General features: G+C 41.8%; 3 protein-coding genes across 6 annotated transcripts in view; all 3 read right to left on the bottom strand.

Moving 5' to 3' along the window:
• LOC311008635 (piggyBac transposable element-derived protein 4-like) overlaps positions 1 to 8,358 on the bottom strand; it is a 75,249-nt gene extending 66,891 nt beyond the window's left edge. The window contains exons 1-5 of one of the 2 annotated variants that reach the window (XM_084002409.1): positions 7,771 to 8,358; positions 6,745 to 6,878; positions 507 to 1,459; positions 263 to 422; positions 49 to 177 (exon numbers count right to left, since the gene is read on the bottom strand). In XM_084002409.1, coding sequence (XP_083858535.1) covers positions 49 to 177; positions 263 to 422; positions 507 to 1,459; positions 6,745 to 6,862 — 1,360 coding nt within the window. In that variant the 5' untranslated portion in view covers positions 6,863 to 6,878; positions 7,771 to 8,358. Of the gene's footprint in view, positions 1 to 48; positions 178 to 262; positions 423 to 506; positions 1,460 to 3,203; positions 5,065 to 5,373; positions 5,516 to 6,744; positions 6,879 to 7,770 lie in introns of those variants that run through there. The other variant, XM_084002410.1, reaches the window with a different exon arrangement.
• Positions 8,359 to 11,725: 3,367 nt separating this feature from the next.
• On the bottom strand, positions 11,726 to 15,570 carry LOC311008697 (uncharacterized protein). 3 transcript variants are annotated; one of them, XM_084002519.1, is made up of 5 exons: positions 15,230 to 15,570; positions 14,536 to 14,719; positions 14,233 to 14,463; positions 12,595 to 13,596; positions 11,726 to 12,069 (listed from the first exon to the last, which is right to left on the bottom strand). In XM_084002519.1, exons 2-4 carry the CDS (start codon positions 14,624 to 14,626, stop codon positions 12,974 to 12,976), a joined length of 945 nt encoding a protein of 314 aa, XP_083858645.1. In that variant the 5' UTR covers positions 14,627 to 14,719; positions 15,230 to 15,570; the 3' UTR covers positions 11,726 to 12,069; positions 12,595 to 12,973. The 3 variants fall into 3 exon arrangements, with proteins under 3 accessions (XP_083858645.1, XP_083858646.1, XP_083858644.1); XM_084002520.1 differs by having other exon boundaries at positions 14,233 to 14,450; positions 14,532 to 15,570; XM_084002518.1 differs by having other exon boundaries at positions 14,536 to 15,570.
• Positions 15,571 to 17,057: 1,487 nt separating this feature from the next.
• LOC311008621 (uncharacterized protein) lies at positions 17,058 to 25,084 on the bottom strand. The gene is made up of 12 exons (XM_084002384.1): positions 24,940 to 25,084; positions 23,288 to 23,456; positions 22,776 to 23,176; positions 22,131 to 22,341; positions 21,944 to 21,996; positions 20,990 to 21,155; positions 20,818 to 20,910; positions 20,591 to 20,665; positions 20,388 to 20,474; positions 19,893 to 19,970; positions 18,857 to 19,099; positions 17,058 to 18,207 (listed from the first exon to the last, which is right to left on the bottom strand). The coding sequence occupies exons 1-12, from the start codon at positions 24,949 to 24,951 to the stop codon at positions 17,423 to 17,425; spliced, it is 2,373 nt and encodes a 790-aa protein (XP_083858510.1). The 5' UTR covers positions 24,952 to 25,084; the 3' UTR covers positions 17,058 to 17,422.
• Between the last annotated feature and the right edge of the window lie 391 nt (positions 25,085 to 25,475).

Raw genomic sequence — 25,475 nt, 5'->3', positions numbered from 1 at the left:
GAAGTCCCAGTTAAAGACTGCAGTGAACACCAGCTTTCATTTCCTTACTGTTAACAAGTTCATCCTCTTCCTCCTTTACGGTTATCCTAATTTCTGTTCTGCTCTCCGGATGCTGATCTTCAGCTTTCTCCTGCACGGTGCAGTCCTCGCTGCCAGACACCCGGTCCGGAGATTCTTCTACAGCGAAACAACCCAGAAATATTAATTCATACATTCATACTCCTTATGTGTCAAGTCAATCTGGAGTCTGGTGTTGACGTACCACACAAAGGCTCCTCTTCTTCCTCCTCTTTCACGATTACATTCATATGCGGACTGGAAACGGCGTCCTCCCGTCGCTCTTCTGGTTCTCGCGGGTTGTTTTCACACTCGGCTGCTTTGTCACAGTTAAGACCCTCTGAGGATTGAGGCTCAACAGACACCTAGAAAACAGTTTGATCAGAACAAACAGCCGTGTTAGGATGTTGTAAGGAACTCCACGTTTTGCTGCTCTGTCTTGTCTCTACCTCAGAGGTGACGTCGCCGGCCACATCGCCCTGGGACGATTCACCAACCGCAGCTTGAACCGCGTCTGCGATGACGCCTGGAACCGGTCCGTCCTTGTTCTGCGTGCACGATCGTTTGTGATTCCGGAGAGTTCCCGCCAGCGAGAAGTGCCGCCCACAGTCCTTGCACGTGTATGGCTTTTCTCCCGTGTGGATCCTCGTGTGCCTCCGAAGCTCTCCCGGAGCCACGAAGGACTTATCGCACTGCGTGCAGCTGTAGGGTTTTTCTCCCGTGTGAGTTCGCATGTGCGTCGTCAGAGTCCACTGCTGTGCGAATGTCTTCCCGCAGTCGGAGCAGTGGTAGGGCGTGATGCCGGTGTGGAGACGCTCGTGTCTCACCAGCGTCCCCGACAAGGCGAACCGTTTGTCACAGAAAGAGCACTGGTAAGGCCTCTCTCCGGTGTGAGTCCTCTGGTGATCCCTCAGCTCGGCCGCCGAGTTACAGCTCTTATCGCAGTCCGAACACGGGAACTTCTTCCTCGTGAAGCCCGCGACCACCTCGGAGTGCATCGCCTCCAAGTGCGTTTTCAGATGCCAGTGTCGGGAGAAGCTCTTCAGGCAGATGGAGCAGTGGTACGGCCTCTCGCCGGTGTGTGTCCGCCGGTGCAGCCGGAGCTCCCCCTGGCTGGCAAACCGCTTCTCACAGAAAGTGCACGGGAACGGCTTCTCCCCAGTGTGGACCCGTTCGTGGATCATGAGCAGCCCCTTCTCCGGAAATCTCTTCTCGCACATGGAGCAAGGGAAAGGCCTCTCTCCCGAGTGAGTGCGTAGGTGGCGCTGAAGTTTAGAGGCGTAAGGGAAGTCCTTCCCACACACCGAACAGCTGTGAAGACACGGTGGCTTTTCATTCTCGCTCTGATCAAATGTCTTGGATGGAGGCTCCGCGGGGACGATGCCGGGGAGGGCACTCGCTCCTGTATGCACAGAAAAATGAGAAAGCTTTTTATTTACAAAACTTTTTTCTTTCTCCTGAGCAGCGATTCTGCAGGTGTAAACATACCGTAGATCAATATGGTCATTTCAGCAATAAAACGTTCAGTCTGAAGTTGTTATTTATGTAACTTTATGCAACATTGACATTTGAAAAATAATAAAAAGCAGTCGTACTGAGACTTAATACAGGACAACACCCTGATTGTTGTATGGAAATCACGACTGGGAGGGAAAATTGGGAGAAAGCCATCAGGTGTGGTGCATTCAGGTACCTCCCTGGGGGGGGGGGGCACAGCTGGAAACCTGCTGTGTGAGTCTTGTAAAGTTACTGGCGATAAAAACCCAGCATTTCCTGATTTTGCCGCTTCAAAATAAAAGCCTATAAATAGTTTTATTGCTAGTTTAAAAGGAAAATGTGTTTATCACCGAATCAGAGTGAGCAGCAAAAATACCAGCCACTCCTTTGACCACAAAATATATCCAATCAGTATCCGATCAGGCAGGTCAAGAAGTGTGGAAACGGCTGATTTCTGATCGCATCGATCACAAAAGTCACATTGAAAAGTGTAAACACGGTCTAAGTTTGTCACGCTTTGCTGGTAATGCATGAAGATTGCACTGTATGCATTTGTTGACTCTGTAGAATTTATAGAATAAATACTGCACTAAAGTAGTTCAGAGTGTCTTATTTGTTATTCAAACTTACAACAAGTCCTCATTCTATCATTTAGAAGCGCTCATGAGAAGATCTAACCGTGGCTGGCAGCAGTCGATGTAATGCAAATATTATTTCAACCACAGCTAAGATTGGAGCTTCACAGCAGATACTTGTAGTGCTCCCTCTCAAGTAAAATTAGCCTGCCATATTTAGACTTTAGACTTTTTTTTTAACCACCTAGTTATTAGATCCTTACTATGCAGCCTCAGGTCCCAACCTCTTAAGCCCTAGGCCTCTGGCTCAGGCCTCTGCTCGAAAAATGACATACCCATAATGAATAGAGTATATCTCTGCAACTACATGGTCTATATGAATAATCTTGGTATCATAATAAAGGTAACACTTGTGAGATTTCTGAAAAGGTGTAAGCATTAGTATAGATGTTACTGTGTCAGAGTAAATGAAGATGGAACACAGCATAAATGAAAGATTTCATTTCCGCCTAACAAAACTGTACACTTTTAGAGTGAATATCCCCTTTTGAATCATGCAGTTGCAGCCCAAAACCTCCAGCAAATAATAACAACAAATCTGAACTTTACCTGTGCCAAGACTGATGCTAATAAAGTAAAGCAGAGCAAAGTTAGAGAGGTTTTAGTAGAGACATTTTTCAGGCGGAAATTAGACATTTGGGCACACCCATCTAGATACTGTTCTAAAAACTGTTTTGGCTTTGTTCTGAAAAATCAACCAGACCTATATACATTTTCCCATTCAAAAAGGAACCATACAAAGAAACTGAAGTTTGACTCCAACTGGAGCAGATTTAATAATATTTTTTATTTTTTTATATATATATATATATATATATATATATATATATATAGTTAGAACAGTAAAGAACAATTGTTATAACAGTAACAGTGAAACCAAACACTAAAAACACAAGTAAAAACAGGAATCACTTCTAGAAAAACACACTGGAAAGAATTTTGAACATCAACTATATTTACACTAATAAAACAGGAATCACTTCGAGAAAAACATGCTGGCAAGAACTTCAAACATCAACTATATTTACACTAATGTGCGTCGTGCCACTGCTGGAAGCAGTTCTTTTTTGATGTGAGACACAGAGGGACCTGGCATTGCCTGCAGTAAACGGGTGTCTTCACCCTTGGCAAGCCAGCATCCTGGCACAACCTGCAGTACCTCCTGGACTGTGTTGCATTGCTCCCATAGTACACAGGCATGCAGGTGAGTTGTGGTGGTGGTGGTGGTGGTGCTGAGCCTTCAGCAAACTCCAACATCTCTGCGGCAAGCTGCTCCCTGAAAGTCTTCTGGGTGTGTGGCTTCGTAATGTTGGGCTCATTCCTGATCTTGAACAGCTCCTTGTGGAGAAGGAAACTGTTCACCACGGCAATGTCCACAAAATGGTAAAAGAAGGTCTTGTACCATTTCATGGTTTTGTGGTGGACGCTGTAGTATCCAATCAAAGCATCGGACAAATCCACACCGCCCATGTGTTGATTGTAGTCGGCTACAGCGTCTGGAATAGGTATGGCCTTGGTCTGCCACACACCAGCCTCTTTCACTTTCCGCTTCACTGTCCGTCCACTGAAGGCTTCATGCACTGTAGAGCACATGCTCACTTCCCGGGTGTCCATCCACTTCACAAACAGGAGTTTGTCGTTCCTAATCCACCGCAGATCTCCCCTCTCAGCCTTTTTGGGTAAGTCATTATTATCATTATCATTATTATTAAAACCAACACGATTCTTTCTTATGGTCCCACAACAGCCAATGTTTTTTTTTGACAAATCCTGAAAGAGGGCAGGGCTACTGTAGAAATTGTCCACATACAGTGTGTAGCCCCCACCGAGCAGACGAAATGGCAGAAGGTCCATCACCGAAGAGTAGCTCAGACCCTGGCCTGTTGTGAACACACTCTTACCAGAGTACACAAAGAAATTCCAGGTATAGGCTGTTGCGGAGTCTGCAAGCACAAACAGTTTGTACCCCCACTTTGTCGGTTTGTCTTTCATGTACTGCTTCATGCTGATGCGGGCCTTGGATGCCACCATCCTTTCATCAATGGAGATGTTCTGGTGCGGCTGGAAATGTGCTTGGCAGGCAGTCACGATGTCAGTGTACAGGGGCTTAATTTTGAAGAGCCTGTCATATTCAGCCGTTTTCCTCTTGCGCTCATTCTCTTCATCCTCTCTTGGGTTGCTCAGGTGCAGCGACCACAAGATGGCTTCAAAGCGGTCCCGTGTCATTTTCTCACTGGGGAAGGCAAAGTTATATGGCCATTTCCTTCTCCAGTAGTCCGCTCTGTGATGCACTTTCACAAGGCCCGAGAAAATAATAATAGCCATGAAAACATAAAAATCACTCGTGGTCAGTGCTCTCCAAAGAAACTTTTTTCCAGCCTGTAATCTCTTGACAGCGTTGGCATTAGTGTTGTCAATGATGGTACGGACAACAGTGGCGCTAAAAAAAAGCTGGAAGAGAGAAAGGGGGGACCATGAGGCCTTGGTGTCAAATGTGGGGCCTGGGATCCTGGCTGGCATGAATCTGAGTGGGTCCGGTCTTTTGTCTTTCTCCTCTCTGTTGTGCCACCTCATTTCTTCCTCTCTCACTCTTGAAGTGGCAGGCCCAACTCGACCACGCTTTGGATTTGCCGATTTGTGTGACAATTTTCGTTTTCTTTTAGGTTGTGTTTGTTCAGGTGAGTCCGAGTCAGATGAGGATGGCAATGGCTGAGGACGGGGAGCCGAAGCACGTCGAGTGGAGTGGCCTCGCAGTAGCTGAGAGATGGCAGCAGATGCTGATGGCCCTGGCTGAGGCTGTGGCTGAGGGGGTGGGGCAGATGCTGGTGCACAAGCACCTGGTGGCTCATAATCATCATCATCATCATCATCATCACTGAAAAACAAATATATTAATTATTTAAAATATAAATAAATAATATCTTAAATATATTCATTATATATTATATATATATATGTAAATAAAAGAAAAACAAATATATTCATTCACTGGCCTAAAATGTAACTCCACACAGACAACAATATGATGAGGGAAACAAGCCCTGTACTGTGGACTTCAACAAACAAGTTTGAACGAGTTTGAGTGTGTGTATTTACTAAATTCACTGCAGGATAATAAGGTAGATAGATCAGTAATTTGACACCAAATCAATAAGTAATCAATAACAAAACAGAGATTACATACCTTTGCGGTGATGGAATTTGGTAATCTGAGTCACTGCTGTGGTCCGGATCCAGTTCTTGCAGCAGTAGGTCCTCTTCCTCTGACGATGAGTCGACAGGAATAAGTCGGGCGCCGCTGTCATTATGGAGTATGTCCAGTACCTCTGAAATTGTCAACTTTTTTTTGTTCCTGTCTGCCATTATTCCTTGTTGTGGTGTGTAAAAGAAAATGTCAAGAAAACAGAAAAAAACTATATCTAATTTGTCAAATCCGATGTAGAAAGTGAAGTGAAGTGTAGAAACCGTGCGCTCTGTGTTTTGGTGCGTAATGCCGGCGGAGCTGTCAATCACCCACGACGGTTAGAAGTTGGACATTTTGGGAGTCCATTGGTCAATTTGGATGATTGACACCTCTATCGACCCGTCAGAGCCAATACGATCGAGGTGCGTTCTCCATCTCCATGACAACAAAAACTATCCGCCAACTGATGGCCCTGGCTGAGGCTGCGGCTGAGGGGGCGGGGCAGATGCCGGTGCAGCGGCAAATACACTGTGCGCGAAGACAATGGGTCCTACCTACTCCACCTTTCCTCCTGGAACCAAAACCTTTCCTGAACCGCCAGGAATCATTTCAAAGTGACACAGATACATTGGATAAGCCGGTGGAGGCACTTGAACACAACTTATAATCACAAAACAGCAAATGTAAGTCATAACTCATGATTATGTCTGTATAAAGTGATGTGTATTTTTGCTGAGTTTGGGGCGTAGAGTGATGAGACTTATACCGTTGGAATCTGTAGAGTCCCAGCTTTCATATGACATGCATGTTGTATCGTTAGCATGAAGTAGCGTAATCGCTAGCGGCAGTTTTGCGGACATGCGCCGTTAGCATGTTTTTTCTCCGTGCTGATTTAGATGCTTGGTGTCGGAGTTGTGTTTCGATTAGGTGAAAATGGTTTTCATGAGCTTGTAGCTGAGCTTCTTCCCGTTAAGAGGGTATGCTGCATGAATATGTTGCTACATGGTTAGCATGCCCTTATATGGTGTGTGTTGCAACATGCGCAGCTGCCACCGGTACCGGGGGCGCTCGGGTTGAAGAGAGTGAAATCCCTTATTAATAATATTTACAGACAAATGTATCCAGATGTCAAAGGAGTTCGGAAACAAAAAGAAAAGGAAATGTTTGATATTGCAATGCAAATAAATTCCCTGCAATAAATATTACATCACTTAAAGTTTTCAAACTACTATTTCCATTTTTTATGTATTGGATCAATTTTGAGGCTATACTTTGTTGTCATTTGAACTACAAGAGCTCAGTGTCAACTCAAAATAATAAGTTTGGCAAAGTTAGTATGTATTATTACACGCCTATGATCTAAATGCTCACCGAGATCGGAGAAATCCACTTCTTCTCCATCAGAGTTGATCAGGCCTCCGATTTCTTGCTGATCTTCCTCAGCGAGGATCAAAGCTGGTCCCAAGTCCTCCGGGTCTTCGGAGCCCATCTCTCAGATACGCAACCTTGAGGAGGTTAAACAATGCAGAGTCAGTAAACAGACGTTCATATCACAATTACAAGCCAAACAACTCAACACACAGCTGAGCCATCACTGCTGCCGGGACTATTAGTACATTATCGAATGGATTCTATATGATGATAATATCTCGGACTACAATTTTATAATAATAATTTTGTGCTATATTTTTGTTTTGAGTGATGGAATAATGAATTTCTGGCACAACGGCAGCAACACTTACTGTAGTATATATAACATACTTTATATTATTCAATATTTACATGCATCCACTATGTTAAATAATGATGCATACGACAATCATAGACCCTGTTTCAGATATTATATCATATCAAGCATAAGCCAAGACAGCCAGACCAATCTGAGTTAAATCACTTTACTCTATTATATCATATTCTGACTAAATAATTATCTTAAACCTTTATTCCCAGTGGATAAGTCCAGGGGATGAATGTATTTCCCAGCACATCCATGAACATGATACATTAATTAATTAATAATTAATTCAGCCACTTTTACCCATTTTTTTACGTATTTATTTTATATTTTAGAAGTTCTGCCTCCAGCACCAGATTGGAGAAGTACTCTCCCTCTTCTCCCCGATGACATCATCATCCCTGCTCAAGGACACTTCAGCAGACGCGGGTGCTTTTTTATTGTGACATGGGTTATATATATATATATAATGTACAGCATGTCACTGTTTAGTGTTTTCAACCAGTTACCGTTAGCTCACTAGCATTAGCTCGATGCGTTCACGTGTTCATTTAACTGACTTAATTGACAAACCTGTTGGTGCGCATTGTGTCATAATTACACCCTTATTACACACACACAAACAAACACGCGCGCGCCCACACACACCAGCAGCATTTGACCTCTGAATGAGATGTGACGCGGCGATCAGCGCGTTGGTCAACGGCCACCACTCTCCCTCTCTGTGTCTCTATCTCTCTCTCTCCTAACTGTTATTAGCCTGCTAGCCAAACGGACATGGCGTTCACTAGCATCCATATTAGCAATTAGCTAACAGCTGCCTCCTCCTCCTTCCTTTGAGCTACAGCCTCGCGACTCAACAACAACTACTAACAGTCCCGACACGTCCCCCCCTCCCTCCCCCCTTGGAGTCCGACGTGAATTAACGCCTTAACTCTACGGTGAATGTCACCGGTGAATGCTAACTCGGCTAGCTAACGTTTGGCAACAGACAATAGACATTTTGAAACCAACCTCAGCATTGATTTTCCCCCTCAGGTAAAAAAAAAAAAAAAAAAAAAGTAGTCGCCCGACAGAAGTTTATTTAAAAAACGACTCGGCGACGTCGCTATTCCTCTCTCACTTTCATTCTCGATGTGTTCAAACAATTTGTCAAATGAATGCCACCCCAAATACTGAGTTAATTTAGCGTTAAATACGCGTTTGGGGGGTCTGATGATAACCTTTTCTAGCTTTAGCTGCTAGCCACTTAAGAGTGGTGTCGGAACTTCCGGTTGGCGTTACCACAATAAAAGCCGCCACTAATGCAGCTTCATTGATTGTAGTTTCTTGGAAGTGGTTCACATTTAAGTAAAGTGATTTCGAAATTAGTTTAAGAAAAAGTTTATACACTTTTAAAAATACAAATAATAATATAAAAATAAAAATGGATGATTGCGCTTCACTAAAATAGACACAAATATACGCAAATATGATTAGGTATTTGTCTTATTTTGGTATTTTTTATGCTTTACTTTTAACTTTGTAAAAGTTGTAATTAATTGAACCACACATGAAACACTCACGCTATAGGTAGTTTGCTATTTGGCTCAAATATTTCAAAAGTATAAATAAAATAATAAAGTATTTTGTAAAACAAAGACATGTTTAACCATTTAATCCATTTAAAAAGATGACAATACTAACTAGAAAATGCATTTCCTGCGGAAATACGTGGAAATGCTTTAATGCTGAAGCAACACTGAAAAAAAAGCTGAATGTTTGAAGAAAATATTAAAAAAGCTGAATATTTCAAGAGAATATTAAAAAAAGCTGAATATGTGCAAAAGTTTGAAAAAGCTGAATAGTTGAAGAGAATATTCAAAAAGCTGAATATGTGCAAAAGTTAGAAAAAGCTGAATAGCTGAAGAGAATATTAAAAAAGCTGAATATGTGCAAAAGTTTGAAAAAGCTGAATAGTTGAAGAGAATATTCAAAGAGCTGAATAGTTGAAAGGAATTTTGAAAAAGCTGAATAGTTGAAGAGAATATTCAAAAAGCTGAATAGTTGAAGAGAATTTTGAAAAAGCTGAACATGTGCAAAATTATGAAAAAAGCTAAATATTTGAAAATAATATTAAGAAAGCTTAATATCTGCAAATGTATGAAATAAGCTAAATAGCTGAACAAATATGAAAAACCTGAATATTTGAAAAGAATATGAAAGGCAAAAAAATGTTGAAGACATGTGTAAATGTCCATAAAGAGCTGAACATTTTAATATTTGAATGTTCTTTTTGTTTTTAGTATTAGTAGGGTACTAATAGAAGTAGTAGGAGTAGTATCAGTAGTAGTAGTAGTAGCAGTAATACTAGTATTATTAGTAAAAGTAGTATTAGTAGTATTAGCAGTAGTACTAGTAATATTAGTACAAGTATTAGTATTATTAGTAGTAGTAGAAGTAGAAGTACTACTAGTACTAGTAATATTAGTACAAGTATTAGTAGTATTAGTAGTAGTAGAAGTAGAAGTACGAGTAGTAGTAGTCCTAGTACTACTACAAGTAGTGGAGGTAGTATCAGTAGTAAACTAGAAGTAGTACTAGTACAAGTACAAGTAGTGGACATGGTATCAGTAGTAGGCTAGTAGCAAAAGGAGTAGTAGTACGAGTAAAAGTTCAAGTAGTGGACGTAGTATCAGTAGTAGACATAGTAGTAGTACTAGTACTACTACAAGTTGTGGAGGTAGTATCAGTAGTAGGCTAGTAGTAGTACTAGTAGTACTATTACAAGTAGTGGACATAGTATCAGTAGTAGTACTAGTACAAGTTCAAGTAGTGGACGTAGTATCAGTAGTAGAAGAAGTAGTAGTAGTAGTAGTAGTACTACTACAAGTAGTGGAGGAAGTATCAGTAGTAGGCTAGTAGTAGAAGTATTAGAAGTAGTATCAGTAGTAGGCTAGTAGAAGAAGTAGTAGTAGTAGTACTACAAGTAGTGGAGGTAGTATCAGTAGTAGGCTAGTACTAGTAGTATTAGTAGTAGTACTATTACAAGTAGTGGACATAGTATCAGTAGTAGGCTAGTAGTAGTAGTACTAGTACAAGTACGAGCAGTGGACGTAGTATCAGTAGTAGGCTAGTAGTAGAAGTAGTAGTAGTAGTAGTCAGACAGACAGAGAGTGAGACAGAGAGAGATAGACAGACTTGTGTATACATTTTAAAGTTTAAATGGAGTTTCTAGGTGAAAGTATGTTTGAGCAGACGATGTTTGACAAAAAAAACTACAAATCCCACTGACTGCTCCTGTCTGCCGCTCCCGTCTGCCAATCAGAGCACACCTGCTGTCACTTCTAAAGATCAAAGCCACAGAGATCAAAGCCATCTACGCGCCTGTGTAACTGTCTAGAGCCTGTCTCTATTCCTCCATTTCGGAGGGTCCGAACAAAAGCTTCTCACGCTCACACCGAAAGTCGTATTGCCAAAATGTTCGCACCGTTAGCGCCACAAGACTCTGCTGAAGACACTGATGACTTTTATTTTTTCCTAGTGTCAGAAATGTGGACGCTAGGGCGAGTTAGAAATGCTGTTCATATCAGGTTTCTTTGAAAATCTGCTTCTCAATTAACATTGGAGCGGATGAGGAGAAAAAAAGGACTTGGCCGCACTTAGAGGTTGCTAGTTCAAATTCTGTAAATCTCACAGAGATTTTGAGCACATTGTGAGAGACAGGACAAGTTTGTCTACAAAATTGGAAAAGATCACGTGTGTAGAGTGAAAATTGTGGCCGGGAGGAGTTTGGAAAGGAAAAAAATCTGAAGTATGACGAGGAGCTCTCACACTCTAACGATGATGTCACGCACTCTAGCAGGCGCAATACACACCCATTGTAAACTCTGATCAGGTCTGAAAAAACCATAAAACATAAACTGTGATTATAGAAAAACTGTAAAAGATATCAAAACACTGAGTTATAGTGTTATAGTTCAAAGTCTTGTAGGTTGTTTAAAGTTTAAATGGAGTCTGTAGGTGGAAGTATGTGAAAGTAGTCGGGGTTCAAAGAGGAGGATGTTAAAGAGGTTTTTAGGCTGATCTCCATAGGAATGCATTGAAAAAAAAATATGGAAAAGGCTGAATATATGAAAAAGTATGAAAGGTAGAAAAAAGGTTGAAAATCAGCACAAAAGAGCTGAAAAAGCTGAACATTTTGATACTTGAATGGTTTTTGTAGCTGAAAGTATGCAGAAGATAGAGACGACTGAAAAAGGTACGGAAGAAGAATAAAAAAAATAATAAAGATTAGGATAACATAGGTTGGAAATGCTTTAAAGCATTTCCACCAATTATATTAATTTTGATCTTGTATGACAGTGAAAATGTTAATGTCACCTCAACAACCCTTTTAAAGTAACTTAAATTAACTCACTTTTACTTTTTAGTACATTTTCTTGATAATACTTACATACATTTCATGTATAATTTAATATACTTTTTCCACAGGATCGAGTACTTTGTACCACAGCCTAATGCTAATCAGTATGAAAGGATTAAATAGTATGTGTTTATATACTATTATGTTTATTTGGTATGTGTGCAATATAAACTTACAAGATACTTTTAGGGTAAAATAAAAAAAACAGCAGGAAACATCCAAACCTTTTATTTTTTGAACATAATATGATCGTAGATGCGGAGGACTTTCCAGACATGTTGGACTGGTAAAAGAACGGAATCTGTATACAAAAATAAATTCCCAACAATGATGGAAGCAGACTTTTATCCTACCATGTAGATTAAAGAATCCCTTTACTCACATGAAACGTATTGTATTTCACTAATAAACTGAAGATATATTAACTTTTCCAGTTTATATCCTCTCAGCTGTTTCTGTGGGAAGTCCATGCCACACTCTCCACACGCGTGAACCATTACTGCAGATTCTTTAGGCCGACTCTTCTCCTGAACCGGCATCCAATTTGGTAACTCTCCTGTAATGAAAGACAAAAAGACATTTATAGTTTTGTATCGTTAATACACAGTCAATAAATTAATATTTCACAGCAAAATCAATTCACTCGCTGCAATCAGTGGATTTGCTTTAGTGAGCAAAGTCCATCCACATACAGGAGAACACACAACCAGGGCTTTCCAAAAGCATCTCGTTTGAATATCAAGTCAATGTGACAGTCAAGTTACAGATAACATTAACGTCTGTCCAAAATGTCAGACATTTGTGTTGAATTGGCATAATTAGCATATGAATTCTTGAGCTATTGCAAAAAAACAACAACTGTTTAGTGAGGTCATTGACCTTGATCTTAGACCACAGAAATCTAAACCAGTTAATATTTAAATAATAAAGCATTGCATCAAAGAGAAAGGAGCTTCTCGTTGCTTCTGACCTTTGTGAACTTTCATGCTACGTTTAATGATTATTCTTGTGTATCCTTTGGTGGACAAAAGGGTAAACTGACTTTGGGTCAGTCATACCAGTAAAATAAACAAGTTCCAACCTTTTCATTTGTTTGATGATCGTAGATGACGATTTCCCAGACATGTTGGACAGGTAAAACTAGGGACGGCTCGGGATCCCCATGGAGGAACTGGAGGAATAACAATCTTCAGGGCTGCTCTGCTTACCGAGATTTGGATAAAATACAGTGATGGACGGATGATGGCTAATATTTCTCTCTTTTCTTTTTAATGAAGCGTGCTTGACCTGCAATGACGTTCAAATTGTCTTCTATGAAGAAACAAAAGGTGCTCTGATGTTAAGAAGACCATCAACATGTTGGAGAATAGCATGTGATTCATGTTCTTGAATGTTATTTCAACAAAATACGCTGTTTCACATTTATACTGGACACCATATATCACTTCAGCCACTTCACATCACTGATTATTTACCACTAACGGCTGTTGCTTTGGTCTCCCCAGTGGTTTCGTTGCAGGTTTTGGCTTCTTGTCGTGGATCTTCAGGTGCGCTCGGTAACCTTGATAGTAATAGAAACACTTGCCGCACTTCTCACAAGCGTACGGTTTCTCCCCGGTGTGAACCCGCAGGTGAACCTTCAGAACGGACGCTTTGGAGTAACTCTTGCCGCAGATTGAGCAGAGGTGCGGCCGCTCCCCGGTGTGAGTCTGGAGGTGCATGTTGAGGTTGTAGGACTTTGAAAACGCCCTCCCGCACTGATCACAGTGGAAGTTCTTCTCCCCGGTGTGCGTCAGCTGATGCTGCTTAAGCGCGGCGGCCGTGACGCAACTCTTTCCGCACGCCGAACACAGGAAAGGTGAATCCCCAGAGTGAATGAGTCCATGTTGTTTAAAATAATATTCGTTTTTGAACGCCTTGCCACAGTCGGGACACACGTAAGGCTTTCTGTGACTCTGGCGGTGTTCCTCCAGCTGCTGTTTCTGAGGGAAGTCCATGCCACACTCTCCACACACGTGAACCGTTACTGCAGATTCTTTAGGCCGACTCTTCTCCTGAACCAGCGTCCAATTTGGTAACTCTCCTGTGAGGAAAAACAAAAAGACATTTACAGTTGTATTGTTAATACACAGTCACACCAGCATTTAAAAGAATTGTAGTGGTTGAGAAGAAGCGGGTAGCAGTTTGTGGAGAAAGGTACATGTTTGGATATTACTTGCGGAGTCCCTCAGGGGACAGTATTAGGTCCGAAAACTTGAAAGAAACAATTTTCTGCCTGGCAACATAGAACAGATGTTCTCAGACAGAGAGGCGGGTTATAATTTATGGGGACAATTGAATAAATAAATAAATATGTGCATTTGGTGAATTTGTGGAATGGGCTCCAAATATAAACGCTTTCAGAAAGTTATTGTTGAGAGCCGAGGAAGGGTTGGCAGGATAAATATGAGGTCATTGTTTAGGATATATATGATGAACAATGGGGGGATATTTGGGTCGTATATTTATAAAAATATGATTTATTTTTTGAGATGACTACATCTACACAAGTGAAAACTTCTTTCTACTCCTTTTGGGACATTTTTATTTTGTGGTTTATTCGTTTGCGATGATCTAACGCCATTTAATCTTGAGGATAAAATATGATTCAAGGTAAAAAGAACAGTTGAGAAGATTTCACAGAAGAAGAAAAAAGAAATAGCTTCTTGTTGCGTCTGACCTTTGTGAACTTTCATGTGGGTCTTGAGGTTTCCGCTCTGCGTGAATCCTCTTCCACATATGAAGCACTTAAAGGGCCTTTTCCCCGAGTGAATCACAAGGTGGCGCTGCAGAGGGGAGTTGCGAGAGAAAACCCTCCCGCAGGTCGGACAGTCGTAGCGCTTCCCGAGTCTGCGCGGCTCCTCAGGCGGCTGTTCATGGCGTTCAGCATCTGGCGGTCTTAAAGTTTCTTCTAAAGAGAAGCAAACACAAAGTTTTTGCTTTCTAAGCACCATTTAGTGAGGTGCTCCTCAGTCAAACTCACCTGTAGATGCTGTTCTGGGATCCTGGTCCTGTGGTTCAGGTCCGTGTTCTTCTTGAGGATTTACCTTTGGACCCGTCTGGCTCAGGTGCATTTTTCTACGATGTGGTCTTGTGTGTCGGAGGGGGGGTGGGAGACCCTGTAGGCCAGGAGGGCTAGACCACTACTCTTTAAAGTGCTCCTGATCCTGTGATTGTGAGAGGGTTTTTAAATTACCTCCATGCGTCTAATTATAGTTTTTATTGCCCACCACAGTTTAACACCGTAACCACTAAATGCTGTATTGCAATCAGACTTCGTTTTGCAGCCGCAGGAGCCATCGCCCACTGATGAAGTTTTTAGGCACTTCAGCGTTGGCTTCACTCCTCAGAACCGGAGGTTGCAGCCTGGATTCAACAAACCATTCACATTGGTTATGCCATTTACAGGCTCATTAAAATATATATTCACACAGCTTGAGGACTACATTTGCTTTTTCGCACAAGCAAATAAGAGCATTTAGTGGAGGCTTTTTCCCAGGAGGAAGTCTTAAAGAGACAGGCGCTAAAACGGCGCGTTTAAGACAGAGGCTGAACACGAGTGTATTCAAACAGACTGTATGTGGAAAATAAATGTTTGTTGAACATGAAAAGATGTAAACCTGTTCCGGTACGAACCCCAAAATACAAGTATCGACCTGTAAATGAGCACGACTTACCCTTTAACGACAACCGTCGCTTTCATTTAACTATAAGTTCTCTGCTTTATTCAGCCTGAGCTACCGTTCTGTAATTACCCGACAAGCATTTTCTTTGGTCAGTGAGCGAAACTACGCGTTCTGAACTCGCGATAGTTGGATTTTACTCCGCTAGCAATCCACGCGCACACACACCTGTCCCGGATGCTACGAGCGACGCAGCCTCGCGCGCTACACATAACTCTCTGTGTGCGTCGACAACTTTAGCATTAGCATTAGCATTAGCACCGTATCTCCTGCATCGGTCTCTACCATCTTTACAGTACGACGTAAACAAACTGTAGCCACTTTCGCCTTTTGCTTTTGCGCCACGGCGGTCAAAAACCCCGTTGTACTTCCGGGGTCACGTGACGATAACAGTGATCTTTTCCTACCCACCACAGCCCACAGCGACTCCTACTGTACGCACAGTGAATAACAGGTCTGGATGTCAGTACAATTCTCATTATTTGGTGAAATTCCCGATTGGAATAAAATAACATAAGTGTAATCTTAAAGCTGCAATCATATTTGGTCGTTTAAAGTAATAATCACCCAACTTGCGTTCCTCTGAGCTTTACAGAGTGTTTGAGCGACTTTAAGCTCACTGTTTTGGTTTTATGGCCCTCCACTTTTTGTTTTGGTTCACTCTCACCGCTACTAAGATCAGAAAAACGCTTCCCACCCAGCACCAAATGACAGACGGACACAGTTAGTGACTTGCTGGGGGAAAACAGTCGAGCAGTAAGCAGCTAAAGAGAGATATTTTTTTTTTCAAGAGTTGGTGGAGACCAAAACCAGAGCTAGAAGACAGTGAATAGTGGATTTACATTCTCCAGATGGGCAGAAACATGATTCCTAATAAATGCTAATGTGTTTGATTTGTGTTAAACATGACAACTTTATACAGTGGTTACATATCAATCACGTGTTTTCAGCTTGTTGCATTGTTCCGAAGGCTAAAAAAAAAAGTTAATGCAGATTTACAAAAATTATCTCTCAGTGCTTTGTAGATATTTTTGTTTTATCTTTATTACAAAGACAGACTAGTTCAGCACATCCTGCTGTAACTAATGTAGTTTGAATCCCTAATCGTTCCAATCTGTGCGAAACCTCGTCCACACAAAGTGCTCTTGTATGGTTTCTCCCCTGCGTGAATAATAATGAGGTGCCTTTTCCTCGGTGGAAACTCAAAATACATGATTATCTTGTTTGTCTAAATAAGATAAGTGAAAATTGCAGGTGTGTGATCAGCACTCAATTATTTTTATCTTGTACTTTATTTATATCAGTTTTGTGAAGGTTTGTTTTCACTTTAACGTTGTAATTAATGTTAATTTCATCCACCGTGGTTCCATATTGCAATACATGATGAAGAATTGATCAGAATGATAATTTTCTGAAGGCTCACTTGCACAGGCGACGGATAGAAGCTCAGTCTGAAGATATATTTTGTCACAACTATAAGAATTTGACATATTCTCCGCATTCTGATGCACAATGAGGAAGTTGATTATCCTGCAGGAGTGGGTCGAGTTGATGACTGCTCCCTGAGGAGGAGGAGGAGGAGGAGGAGGAGGAGGAGGAGGAGGAGGAGGAGGAGGAGAAGGAGAAGGAGGAGGATTCTGCCACTTAAGGAACAAGTTGTTTTGGCATCCATATAGGATTGGTGGAGTTTATGTGCTCTATGTTGTGCTATGATAACATCAGCTGTCAAAGTTGAGTTAATCAGCTGATTTTCTTACTACACATTTCATAACCTAAAGATGCACTATTTCAATTGCAGAAAAAAACAAAACAACCCCCGACATGTTTCTGAAAAAAGTCTGTATTCCATCAACATGGATTTTTAAAATAACAAGGATATTGTGCATATTTTTTTGAACATTAAGTATTAGTATTTGGCATGCATGATACAAAGGCACTGAAATTGTACAGATGGGCTGCTAGAGAGTAGTGAACAAAAACATGGGTACAAAACATGAATACAAGAAAGACAACACAGTAAGCTTCCACGTTATTCTTGCCAACCCACGCTAATATTTTCAGACACAGGAATCGTCTCTGCGGCGGGTGGGAGGGGAACGGAAGGCAGAAAAATGGGCAACGAGAGCGATTTACTGTAATATCTCAAACACAGTCACAACAAAAAGAAAAGCATCAACAGATGAACTGTTAGACGTCCAGTCGGGCCTGCTGCTTCGGCCTCCCGAGCTGTCTGGTCGGGCCGATGCGTTTCCCGGCGTGCGTGCGCTGATGCTGCCGCAGACCCTGGCGGTAAATGAAGCTCTTGCCACACTCCCCACACTCGTAGGGTCTCTCCCCGGTGTGAAGCCTGTGGTGCACCTTCAGTTCCTCGGCTCTGGAGTAGCCTTTCCCGCAGACGCTGCAGATGAACGGTCTGTCTTTGATGTGCGTCTGGTAATGTGCCGTCAGGTAGGAGTTGATCCGAAACGTCTTGCCGCAGATGGAGCACGCGAACGGCCTCTCGCCGGAGTGCTGCATCTCGTGCAGCTTGAGCGAGGAGGCCGTGTGGAAACCTCGGCCGCACTGGGAGCAGAGGAAGGGTCTCTCCCCGGTGTGGATGCGCTGGTGGATCTGGATGTAGCTCTCGTTGATGAACCTCTTGCCGCAGTCGGGACACGAGTAGGGCTTCGCCTTGACGTGGGTTTTCATGTGTTCCTCCAGCTTTTCTTTCTCGCCGAACTGAGCGCCGCAGCGGCGGCAGAAGAGAAGCTCCGACGCGCTGTGCTCCGCCGTGTCCGACTCCCCGGCGGTTTCTGTGTGTGTGGTGACGTGGTGCGCTTGCAACGCCGAGTGGTTCTCGCATTCTTTTCCACATTCCAGGCAACGGAGGGACGACCTGATCCTGGACTCCCCCGGCAGAGACTTCAAGTACTCGGAGAGTTCTGACGCGATGGGACCCACCTCGTCCTCAAAATCCACGGCGCCCTTACGACCTTAACGGGAACAAGGAGACACGAATCACGTTTTACAATCTGTGCATCGTTTAGGACATCAGTTTTATATTGAACCAGGTTTATGTTACTGTAACAAAATCCATTTTGTTTTTCCAAGCATTGTGGATTCTTCAAATATTGGTATATATCAGTAATTTGGAGACAAAAACGGTTTGACATTTTTCCTGTATTGCTCTACAAAACAATACCAAAACTCGAGATAACATCTTTTCCATTTGGCACTAAATATTTGTAAAAAATATATAGTAAAGGTAAAAGAAAATATGTACATTGCATGCAGGGTTCTCAGGAAAGAATGCAGAATAATCTGTCCCTCTAGTTTGAAATAGCGTGAAACTCAATTTCATCTATTTTATTCAGAGTTTTTTTGTGAATTGAATTTGAATTGAATTGAGAGAGAAAACAACCCGCTGTGTGGGTTGTTTTCTCTCTTTATTGTCCACTACAGTCTCTCAGTCAGGGAAGGCCCTTTCAGAGACAACACAACGACACCAATGCGCTACAAAACCATATTTCAATGGCAAATTGTGTCCATGGGAACCATGTACTTATACACACAGACAACTATAGAAGTGCACATATTGTCGGAGGCTACTGTAAAGGATTGGGTTGTGCTGTAACGGCTCACCTAAGTGGACTTTGTAGTGCGTCTTGAGATTCCCCTTCTGGTTGAAGCCCCGCCCACAGATGGAGCAGCAGTACGGTTTCTCTCCGGTGTGGATCAGCCCGTGTCTCTCCAGTTTGTAGGCGTGAGGGAATTCTTTGTCACACACTGAGCAGTGGTACTCCATCTTCTCTTTGGGCTTCTTCAGCATCTCTGGAGGGATTTCTATTGGAACACGAACCATCTTTCTTCCCGGGCGCTTCTTCCCTTTGTGGCGGGAAAAAAAGAGAGTGATAAGTGACTTAAAAAGTCAGGCGGTTCATTTAATGAAAAAAATCAATAAATAAAAAAAATCAGCCTATAGATTTATCAAAACACAATCACATACACCACAAACCATTTGTTATTTTTAGGTGCTACAGACTCACTCACAAACTCAACCTTTCACACATCACCCCCTGCAGGCAGTTTGTGTTACTGCCGCAGTTATGTTGTGTTAAGTTGGTCTTAAATGAACCAATTCAAAAGATTATTATCTGACTAACCAGATATGTTGCTGGTGCTTCACATAACATGGGGAAAGGTCCTATAACAAATACTCAGAGTTGTTTAGTGTGCAACAGAACACCAGACTTTTAGTAAGAGTAAGAGAATAAGAGTCCTGTCTATGTTTTACCTTTATTGGTTTTTAGTATTTACCTTTATTAGCTCTGTGGTCCTTGTCCCTAGCTGCTATTTCTATATCTTCTGTAACTTGAGAAAGATGCAAAACACAGAGTCAAATTCCTCGCATGTGAACGCATACTTGGTCAATAAACGTGATTCTGATTCTTGTCAACCTTGCTGTTCTAAATCAGGCAGCCATGGAGAAGTATTAACTATGAGCCAACTGAGCTAACCGTGCTACCATGGTAACATGGCATGAGACGACTTCAAACAATTCAAACACAGGGACTCTCTCTTTCCTTTGGCAAACCAAAGATCGTGGCTGAGGATTAGCTGCAGCTGCACCATCACACCAGTTCTAAACTCTCTCACGGCCCATTTCATGAGCTCTTACCAGCAGAAACACCTGCGTTCTTTCCTTCTCCTCCAGCAGACAGTTTGGCATCTTTCCTTTTCCTGTAAGTTCGCTTTGCTTGTAAAAGAAACAACAACAAAAAACATTATAGCTTCAGTCTAAAACATTAAACAGATGTTAATCAGTCATATAATTATGGTTTTGTAGGAACTGGTTCAAAATGACATTCTTATTTTTTAAGAACCAGTGATTTGTTAGGAAATGTTTTTTCCCCACTCAGTTCATTGATCTGTAAAAGTCAAATGCATGTGGATGATGTTTAAAATATGACAGATCAGAGGAAGGAGTGAGGAAAGGTTGAAACGTAACCAAACTTCACGGCAAAAGTGGTTTTCTTTCCGACAGAAAAGTAAACGATGTGCCCTAACCCAGTGATGATAAAAACACACATATCCACATCTTAAAGTGGACCTTTTTTTGTTTTCTTGCTCAAACCAAATTCAATGGACCAGAATCAACTTGTTCTTGTCTTACCAGAAACCCGGCGAACACTTTTGGAGTTTAATTCTTCTGATTCCACGATGGTCGGGAAATTGATCTTTCTTCGGGTTCGCCTTGATACTGCAAGATAATAAAAAAAAAAGTAAGACTAACTAGAACAAACCAATACCGTGCAAAATGATAATTTCAGAAGCATAAACGTACATTCACTCAGCAGAAAAAGGAAGAACACTCACTTCCTGGCTCTGCCTCGAGGTCTTCACCAGACAACACCGGAGCTTTTGGGATCTTTCTTCTTCCCCTTCTTTTTACTTTGTGGCAAAGAAAAGCAGCAGAAATTATTCTCACGTGGAAAGAAACCGTCTTTATGCTGATGCTGAATTCTGAATACAATAAAAGAAACTCTTATTATGACTCCTCTGAATCCTCCATACGTACAATCATCATGAAAATCTTCACTCACCGGGAGTTGCAGGAGCTTCTTTCTGTGCGGCCGAGACGTCCAACGACACCGCCGCTATTTCTGGAACCTTCTTCTTTCTCCTGGGTCTCTTTCCTGGTAACATTGTGTGCAGAGTTATAACCGAGTCACGACCCGTACACGTTCTCTCATTTGTTGTTTGACTTGTGTTTACCACGATATAAGGAGGAGACTGCTGCCATCTTTGCTACTCTCCCTTTTTCCTCCCCTTCTTCCCTTTCTTCGTCCTCCCCCACAGACACAACTTCCATGATGAGCGTCGGACTACTGCTGCCTCTCTGGTTTTGGCCTTGCAGCTGAGAGTCGGACAGGACGCCACCCTGCGATCATAATCATTCAAAACCATCAGAAACGCGCTCGCTGGGTAACAGCAGAGCGCTACGCCGCTGTTTCCCAACCTGAGCCCATGTTTCTGGTTCTTTACGTGGCTAATGGGGACAACTATTGTTGGAATTGGTCCAGTATTGAAGGAGAACGCTGCAGCGATGTAACCATACCGGGCAGTTCGGCACCGTCAATTCACGTCCACTAAAAGTGACTGTTTTTGGCCAATGACAGACTCGGGTTTTAGTGGAGAGGAAATAGACAGTGAGGAGTTTACCTGTACGGTTTTATTACAGCCCGTTTAGCGGCTCCTGGCTGCAGCGTTTTCACTCAATAGCAGACCAAATTCTTGTCCCCCCATCAGTCCCCTAGATACAAAAACATTAGAAAACAGGACCAGGTTGAAAAACGCCAAATTCACCCTTAAAGCCAACAAACACAGCAGAGATCAAATGCATCTTTATCGTGTTAAATGTAATCACAGTATGGCAGTAGTGCCTTGCAACGGCAGGCAACTGGTAGATGTTAATCAGTAATAATAACTATTATTATTCTAACTTTATCCAACCTGCAATGAGACTCTGGTAAGTATGTTTTGGTCACTGTGTCTATTTTAATGTTGCACTTTAAAGGATTTTAGGATTTTTCACGGTCACTCTGAATGTTGTACACGTTGTCCTGTTGAATTGTATTATATGCAGTGTTATTAGATATGCAATCAGACTTGTCCTCATCTATGCTTTTGTATCACCAAACTGATCAATTGTGTCTTAACACAAGTTACCTTGCTAGGTTGAGGACTTTTTCTGCAGTCAGAGCCTCGGTCGGGACCGTCTCCTGTAAAAACCAACATCGTTAGCTCGGCTTCAAGAGACGCCTCACGTGACGACAAATAGCTGCGTTCTACGTGAAACATAAAGGCTAATGTCGTGAATTATGAACTCATTAAACTGTGAACATGAATAACTTACTGGCATCCCATTCAACCACTTCTCCATCAGAGTTGATTAAACCGCTGATTTCTTCATCTTGTTCTTCTTCCACTACTTCTTCCTCCTCCTCCTCCTCCTCCTCCTCCTCCTCTGCCTGCAGTCTGACAGTCAAATGAAGTGTTTGGTCCTCTATGTTTGCAGATGCCATCTTGAGCCCACCTGACATCAGGGCCGTACGTTCAGGAGAATCCTGTATGCAAAACACAGAAAACAAGACGATTATTTTCTGCTGAGAATAAACTAAATATCTCTCATTTGACTGGAATGCAAAGTGATGAAAACAATATCTAAACCAACTTTGTTTGATAGTAAATTTCAACAAGAAATACGTAAAAACGTTTTTGTATTCTTATCCTAAACCTCTCGTACTTTTTCAATGTATGTGGATTATTAGTCAGATTCACTCAACTCTCTGAACCTGATTAATTGAGGACGCTTCATTACCATAATCTATGCCATCAAAGGCTATCCTGGCAACTATTTTCTGTACATGACTCCCACAATGATAGACGATGCTTGAGATTTTTGTTCGTACCTAAGAGAAACTTTCTTAAATCACTCACACGTGCCACTTACATATTCACAAATACTCTTATATTATTCTACAAAAACAAAGGCACATACTGTTTGGCAAGGTGCTGATCTTTTGGTCTCTTCTGCTTCTGTTGTCAGAGATGTGCTTTGTTTAACGTCGTCCCCTCCGTGTGTTCTCTGATGGGATTTCATGTTCCTTATGTGGCAGGGGTTCGTCTCCCGAACGGAGCAGGAGAAAGGTTTCTCTCCCGTGTTATTGCACTGACACACAGTCACATTTCCCGGCGTTTTTCCACATATACAGGAAGTCTTCGGTTTCTCCTCCGAGTCCATGTGTCTCTGCCGCCCCTCTCCATAGAGAGCGGGGTCTCCCGACTCCTCCCAACATTTCTCCGATGAACACCCTCTCTGCTGTCTCTGTACTCCGTATGAAATGGAGGCCTCCTTCCCACACGCTTTGACTCCTTCTCCCTCCGAGGCGAAGCTCTCATCTGTGTGGAACATTAGAAAGCAAAACGAAAATGTGAAAAGTACCGATCGAGTACATTTAGTGTATGCGTCATCTAGCAAGGTGATGCTGATATTGAAGATATTCCACTCACGATTTTCACTCACAGTCCAGCCTTCCTCTTCCTCTTTAATGATAACTCGAATTTCTGGTGTCTCACAGTCATAGTCTGGGCTTTCTGGTGCTTTTTTTGACACATGACGCTGCAAATTCTGGTCATCATAGTTTTCATTTAGACTCAGCGGATCTTGGAGGTCAGGATCCTATTAAGAAATGAAGACACTTAGGAAAAGAACCAAAACAATTACACAGCCAAAAATGGATGCAAGATATTGATGAAATGAGACAAGCAATGCATCTTGAAGAGTAACTTCGGTATCATTCCATCTGGGCCCTATATTTCCACGTTTTTGTGCCTAGGTGACTGTAATATTTATGTAATTGGTCCAGAATTGAGTGAGAACGCTGCAGCTATGAAAAATGCTTCTTTTTGCAGCTGGGAGGCCCAGATTGAAATAACAGGCCTGTCAGTGGCAAAACAAGCACTCTGAGTGGATGGAAATTGGTGGTGAGGAATTTCCTGTTTCACGGCTCCCAGCCTCGCTCAATACTGGAGCAATATCAAAAAACACAGAAAACATGGGGATATAGACCAGGTTGAAACATACCCTTGCATATCTCATTTTATGCATGCAATGTGTACAGTGTGCAGGGGTTCACCACTTTCTTACACCACATAAATGTAAAAGTTAGAAATAAAATAAAACCAAAACAACTGTTAACAATTTAAAGAAGATATTTAAAAACGTTATGGTTTAATGCTCTATTTTAATTCACCGAATCGGCATAATATTGAATATACATACTGAATATTATTGTTAATATTTGTTCATATTCACATTGATCAGCAGACAACGGTGGATTTGCAGTGCAGCCTTAGCAGCTGTGGACATAATAGAAGGATAATGATAATAAAACAGTAAGAGTAGCAGAATAATGATATAAATATTTAGCTGAATATATTATTATCATTATTATTATTATTATTATTATTATTACTATTATTATTCCTTGTGTATTACTGTGGCACTATCTTTGTACATTGTATATTCAGTTCTCGTGTCTTTTTCTATTTAATTCGCATTAAGGCTTTAAATATAGTTTGCTTGCGTCTTCTATCTAACTGTCTCTCTATTTTCAACCAGAAAGTCAACATTTCCTATCTTTTACATTTACGTATTGTATTGTGATGAAGCATAATGTCATCTTAAGGGCTTGAAAAGCAACAATATCACGTTAGGCTCAAATAAACTTGGGTGTTGTGGTTTTGTTGGCTTGCATTATATTTGGCACCGTTAACTATCAGTCTTATATTTGGACATATTATGAATATAAATATCAAATCCCTTGCGAGTCTGGAGCAACGCATAAATAATCCCCCGGATAAGTTTTTATCACTGAATGCAACGCTCGTTAGTTTAATAACAAACGGCATTTGCTAACTAACGTTAGCTAGCAATAACGCTATTCTAGACAATATTTTAAGATGATGTTTAATGTACAATTACCACGGGGGTTAATATTAAAACCAGCGTCACCTAACAAGGCAACGGGTTACTTCGTACACACGCCACCAGGTTAACGTCTACCTAGCTAACGTCCGTTATAACTATATAACAGTTACGCTACATCCCGAGAAAACGACGGTTAGCTGTACGGCGACAGCCCGAATGGCAGCTCCGTTACCTCGAACATCATGCGATGCGGTCGCCGGGTTTGAAGGATGTCATAAGAAAACCAGGGCGAAGAGTAACTGAAGCTAAATAGTTGCGTTGTCGTGGATGACAGCAGCCCGTCAGGAACTACTGGCTGTGCTAGCTAGTTGCGCCACCGCCGCTTCTTCTTCTTCTTCGTCTTGTTTTTTTTTTCCTCCAGCGGTTAACGGGTCAGAAGCTGGTAGGATCACACCGCCACCTAGTGGACAGAATAGAGGAAGGCATTTAAATACCGAGTCCTCATTTCCCCCCACCAAATACCAGTTAAATTTGGGCACGATCATGCAGTTATGGACTGAAACTACGTACATTTACAGAAGTACTGTAAGTAGGCTACAAATTCGACGTACTTGTACTTAGTCTGTGTACTTGTTTGATAGTCTATTTCTAAATTCAACACTGCTCCACTGCATTTCAGAGGCAAATGTTGTACTATGAGAGATTCTTTCACCACTGCCTGCGACTATGTTTTTTGGATAGTTAAATGTATAGTACTGACTCTATATG

The sequence above is a fragment of the Eutrigla gurnardus genome, assembly GCF_963514095.1.
Source record: "Eutrigla gurnardus genome assembly, chromosome: 3".
Lineage (NCBI taxonomy): Eukaryota > Metazoa > Chordata > Actinopteri > Perciformes > Triglidae > Eutrigla > Eutrigla gurnardus.
The sequence above is the reverse complement of the archived record's forward strand: the minus strand, read 5'-3'. Positions and strand labels throughout refer to the sequence as shown.

Coding starts and splice junctions, on each gene's coding strand:
- LOC311008697 (XM_084002518.1), bottom strand. CDS start 14,626: ATGCACCTGAGCCAGACGGGTCCAAAGGTAAATCCTCAAGAAGAACAC. Junction 14,464..14,535: donor TCCCAGAACAGCATCTACAG/GTGAGTTTGACT, acceptor GCTTCTCTTTAG/AAGAAACTTTAAGACCGCCA. Junction 13,597..14,232: donor CCACATGAAAGTTCACAAAG/GTCAGACGCAAC, acceptor TTTTCCTCACAG/GAGAGTTACCAAATTGGACG.
- LOC311008621 (XM_084002384.1), bottom strand. Junction 23,177..23,287: donor CTGGACTGTGAGTGAAAATC/GTGAGTGGAATA, acceptor TGTTCCACACAG/ATGAGAGCTTCGCCTCGGAG. Junction 20,666..20,817: donor AGAAGCTCCTGCAACTCCCG/GTGAGTGAAGAT, acceptor TTTGCCACAAAG/TAAAAAGAAGGGGAAGAAGA.